Below are 5,439 nucleotides of genomic sequence, written 5' to 3'. Positions count from 1 at the left end.
GAGCTTAGTCTACTCGTGACTCTGCTTAGACGTTTCGTTCACCTCACTCGTCGTGCTGCGCAACCGCCGGAGATCTCGTCGTCCACCGTCCTGCTCCCGGCGCCCCCAGCGAATCCGCCCACCTTTTCCAAATGGTACGAAACCCAGCGCCCTCCGACGCTCTTCTCCTCCTCCTCCGTCCTCGCGTGCGCTGCTAGTGCAGTTGGTTCCCTGATCCGCCCCCAATCCCTCGCGTGCCGCCCCCACCTCAGAGCCGCCGGCATCTATGATGACTTCGGAAAGCCTCACTTTTCGAGGCAGAATTGGCCTCTTTCCATCTGTTTGGTTGCCAGTTTGGTTTGGGATGCGGTGTTTTGCCGCAGACGCAAATCGGGATCTGTTAATGGCGGCCTCAGATCAGTTTGTGCTTGCTGCTGCTGCTGCTGCTCGCTGATCCCTTGTTTTTATGCTCGCGCAGGAGACCTGTCCTTCCGTGAAGAACATTCTGTTGCTGGACTCCGAGGGGAAGCGCGTCGCCGTCAAGTACTACACGGATGATTGGCCCCAGCTCTCGGCGAAGCTGGCCTTCGAGAAGTCGGTGTTTGTCAAGACCCAGAAAGCAAGTTCCGGAGCAGAGGGTAAGATTTCGAACGGTGAATGTGATTTGTATATGAACATGTGATGATCGGTGGTAGTTATAGTAGTCTAATGTGGGAGTGCATAATGCTGAAACTGTATATTCAGGTGTTTGATATCTTGCATTGATGCGTTACATACAGATTTGTCTATCTTTCATACTACTATGTACACCAGGGTGCTATGCAAGAAATTGTAAATTCAACCTGCCGGTCATAAATTGATTTAGAAGTCAAGCCTAAAACTGGTTGGGTGAGTGTCTGCAACCTTATGCGTCCATGGTTGCACCTGGCTGAGTTCTGTTGTTTCCTATATGTGCTTTACCAAAATACTGGAAGTTGTTAACCAAAAGTGCCAAACATTTGTTCTGCTACCTTATTTTCTTCAAAAAATTCACTCTTCATTTTGATGGGCCAAGTTTTGGCAAGGCTTTGTGGTGCAAAAATAGGAAACATCAAAACATTTCCATTAGGCCATAAGTTTCATTTTTTATATTTTGATCTGTTTCTCTAACAAAGAGTCGAATAAGTTTATTCCAGTATACTTGCATAAAAACAAGTATCTCTCTTCCGGGCATGTTAAAAGTAAACTATAATATAATATATTCAATATACCCTTATAGCTTAAGCTGAAGTACGGTTTGTAGTTTCTTGTACCATACCCACCAATCCAAAGATGCGATGTTTAGTATTCCGTTTTACCTGTGTTAAATTTATACTTAAACACAAGATGTGGTTGTCTTGAAATTTTAGTTGCGTATGTGAATTTTATTCTCAAACTCCTCATCTTTCAAGTAATTCAGTTTTATTTATACCTTCCTCCTTTACAGCTGAGATTGTCATGTTTGATGGCCACATTGTTGTGTATAAGTTCATCCAAGACCTACATTTTTATGTTACTGGAGGAGATGAGGAGAATGAACTTATTTTAGCATCAATTCTTCAGGGATTCACTGATGCTGTTGACCACATTCTCAGGTTAGGATCAATCTTTTTTAGTATTACAATTTTGTACTTATTAATTTGTCAAATATTGTTATGCTAATTTCCAATTGGTTTCAGAAATAATGTTGACAAAAGAACAGCTCTTGAAAATCTGGATCTGATCCTATTATGCCTCGATGAAATTATTGATGGAGGGTAAGCCCTAACTTAAAACCTTTTGTTGTGCATCTGTTTTTCTTCATCTTATATATAATCACTTGACCTTGCTCATCTACATGTGAATGACAAAATCGGTCTTCTGGAATGGAGGCATGAAAAAGGAACTCTATTAGTACATGTACTTAGAAAAGATTTAGGTTTTGTGTACCTGATACATGTGGCCACGGTGGCTACTGGCAAGATTTGGATACTGAGACAATACCTTGAAGTTCCAACAGCAGGAATAACAAGTTTCTTTCATTGCATTTGCTTATTAGTATTTGAAAAATACCAGTGCTTCTTTGCCAGGCTTTGAGATATGATTAATAGCCAAAGTATAATAATTACTTATTCTATTGCTTGATTGTGTAGTTAATTTTGCTGAATAATTGCACAGGATTGTCCTAGAAACCGAAGGAAGCGTGATAGCTGAGAAGGTAGCAGCCCACGGGGCAGACGGCACTACATCAATTGCTGAGCAGGTAGGTCGCAGACACGACAATTTACAATTAGCAGAACCGGTTGCTGTGGCCTAAACCGTTGCTTTATCTGAACTTACAAGATAATACTTTCTGCCTGCAGACTCTAGTTCAGGCCCTGACAACAGCAAGAGAGCACTTTGCCAAATCACTTCTCATGTGATGTGGTCTGCCCTTGGAGATGAAGGATGGCAGTAGCATCCTGCCAGCTATGACTCCGGGGATCAATATGTTCATTTCCTTAGCAAAAGAAAAGAGGGAAAAATATATCTGAATCTATGGTTGTAAAATGACACGTGTCTCTGCTGGCACTATATGATTGTTCAGTTTTGCAATTGTCCAAAATTTGTGTAGACAAGATTGTGGAATGTGATTGTCACAGTTTTGATTTGTTCGATTTGTTCCCGAGCCGTTTAACTCTCTGATGTTTACTCAACGCGTCAGCAAAAAAATGCTAATGGAGGCTATGGGTAGCTTAACAAATGTAAATGGTTCACCGAAACTAACAATTTTTCCTAATATCCACCTTACAGCTCTGACAAATTTTGTATCCATGTTGTGTCTATTGTTCTGCATCAGGAAGTGCAAAAGCGCAGAAACAACAAGAAGGTTCCTCCCCTCTAGACTGCCGATGAGGCTGCTTGTGCAGTTGTGTTGGTCAGGAATCAGAGCCACCACGACCAAATCCTCCGAACAGGTGCGAAATCGCAAAGGAGCTAGGAGGACGACACGCCTTCAAGGGTGCGCTGTGGAGCGACAAGGACGCCTTGTCGATCGATCGCCCAGGCAACGCAAAGGTTCTTGTAGCTTTCCGTGCCCGTACGCACGATTCAAGTGACGACATGATCGCCCTAGCGCGCGGCGCCCAGTCCATCGATCGATCCATATCTCCGGCCGACTTCCCCCCGAGATACTCTGTACCTACATGCTAGCTAGCTAGCTAAATATCAAGGCGTGTGTTGGCGCGCGCGCCCACCCACCGTGCGATGCAAGGGCCACTTTAAAAGGCTCCTTCCAAGAAGAAAGGAGAAACCTTCCCGCCACAGTCGACACCATGACGCCCCTCCTAGAGCGGCAGCACACCAGCGACGCGCAGCTCACGCCGCCCCCGACGCCCGGCGCGCAGGAGGGCAGCGCGGCGCCGGCGGCACGTTCGCGCAGGCGGCCGGGCGGAGACGACGCCGCGGAGGGCGCGTTCGTGTGCAGGACGTGCAGCCGGCGGTTCCCGTCGTTCCAGGCGCTGGGCGGGCACCGCACGGGCCACACGCGGCTGCAGGCGAGGCGCGAGCTGCCGCCGCGGCAGCAGAAGCCGGCCCGGGCCGCGCACGAGTGCGCCGTGTGCGGGCTCGAGTTCGCCATGGGGCAGGCGCTCGGCGGCCACATGCGCCGCCACAAGCAGCAGCAGGCCGACGCGCCGGCGTGCGCGGAGGTGGTGGTGGAGGCGGGGCTGCAGAAGGAGGACGCGGTGGACTCGAACGGCGCGCCGCCGTTGGAGGATCACCGCGGCGGTGATATTCGAGAAGGGTGTTCGTCCGGAATGGGGCAGGCGCGGGGCGGGCACATGCGCCGCCAGAAGCAGCAGACTGTGGCGGCCAGCGTGGACGTAGATGATGAGGATCGGCGGAATGAGGGGGAGGCGATGAACTCGAGCTGCCAGCCGCCGCTGGAGGATTGTCGTGGTGGGGATCGAGAAGGGTGTGCCTCCGGCTCCAGCTCCGGACCGGAGCCTCGTCTGCTCAACCTTCTCGTGTAGCTTGAGGTTGATCATTTTGAATTTGGTGGTTACTGGATCGACCTCTCTTTTGCCATTTAACATGGTGTCGCTATGAAAACTATAAGAATAAATAAATGTGATTTCGTGTTATGTGGAATTTTACATTTTTTTATTTTCTGTGTTATCTATTTGTTTATAGGATATCATGACTCCCTGCCTCTGCACTGACGAGTGCACACATCCACATTTTTATTAAATAAGAAAAAACCTAGACCGTTGCATTTTTATTAGAACTTTGATTTTCCCAATTCCATATGGGTTGCAAACATGCACATGATATTTCTTCACTTGCATATGGGTTTCAACCGAGGAAAAACCTAGACCGTTGCATTTGCTTCTAATTCGTGAGAGCGCACGGGTTGCACCTGAGTTACAATTTGTAACTGCGACTTCAATGATATCACCCTACTAAAATTTAGTTAAATCTATGTCAGCTGAGATTTAGACATCATTAGTAGAAAAAGGGTCTATAGTCCCGGTAGCTAAGGACCTTTAGTCCCAGATTTGCAACTGGGACTAACCATTCGGGACTAAAGTCCATTCCCTTTAGTCCCTTTTTCTACTAGTGAACCATGAGTTACTAAAGGTCTCACCACGTGTGCTGCTGGCGTGCATCAAGGAAAATGATATTTAGTTCCGGTTTGTAACACCAACCGGGACTAATGTTTATTTCATTATTTTTTTAATCTATTTTAACCGGGACTAAAGTCTATTTCGTTAATTTTTTTATCCATTTTGTTAACCTCATTATTTTTGGCTCCTTATTTTTTCTATTTTTTCAGAATTTCTAGTATTTCAGTTAGTCTCGGTTAGTCTCTAACTACATTTAATCTCTAGTCGAATTACTTACAGTGGTCAAACTTCCCGCTCGGTCACCCATCCTCCCACTACTACAACACTAGCACACTTAACTTTTAAGTTCCTTTCCCACCCTCCTTCCAAGTGCTTCGCGCGCATGTTGTTGATAGTAGTATCATATCAATCCTATTAACATGTTGGTCGATATCACACTTCTTTATTGTTTGAATACCAAATAATTATTTTAATAAACAAAACTAATGATGTAATAATCTTGTATTATAATTTCTTGTATAATAATTTTAAATATTAAATTTTTAATTTGTATTATAATTGTTTTTAAAATTTTATTTTTTTATTTTTTTTCCAAACCTGAAAATTTGAGAATCTAAAAATTGCCTAACATGCAATTATTAATTATTTTTTTTAAAATATACAATCCTGACTAGCAAAAACTAAAATCTTCCTGCTTTCATATTTTTATTTGAAATTTTGAGAATCTAAAAATTGGCTAACCGGGTAAATCCGGGTGAATTCCTAACTTTATTCCATGATCATTTTGATATATTATACGTTTTTTCCCGACGTTGTATCCAAAAGTTAATGCTGTTTTACCATTTTCTAAGATTTT

The 5,439-nt window shown here is 44.6% G+C and overlaps 1 protein-coding gene across 1 annotated transcript; it reads left to right on the top strand.

Annotated features, from left to right (window-relative positions):
• Positions 1–57: 57 nt before the first annotated feature.
• Positions 58–2,627, top strand: LOC124650396 (coatomer subunit zeta-1). Its single transcript, XM_047189927.1, has 6 exons — positions 58–134; positions 458–617; positions 1,445–1,592; positions 1,677–1,754; positions 2,155–2,239; positions 2,340–2,627. Exons 1-6 carry the CDS (start codon positions 132–134, stop codon positions 2,397–2,399), a joined length of 534 nt encoding a protein of 177 aa, XP_047045883.1. The 5' UTR covers positions 58–131; the 3' UTR covers positions 2,400–2,627.
• Positions 2,628–5,439: the final 2,812 nt, after the last annotated feature.

This window comes from Lolium rigidum, chromosome 4, assembly GCF_022539505.1.
Source record: "Lolium rigidum isolate FL_2022 chromosome 4, APGP_CSIRO_Lrig_0.1, whole genome shotgun sequence".
In the NCBI taxonomy this organism is placed as follows: domain Eukaryota; kingdom Viridiplantae; phylum Streptophyta; class Magnoliopsida; order Poales; family Poaceae; genus Lolium; species Lolium rigidum.
This window is presented reverse-complemented; position numbering and strand designations above follow the sequence as displayed.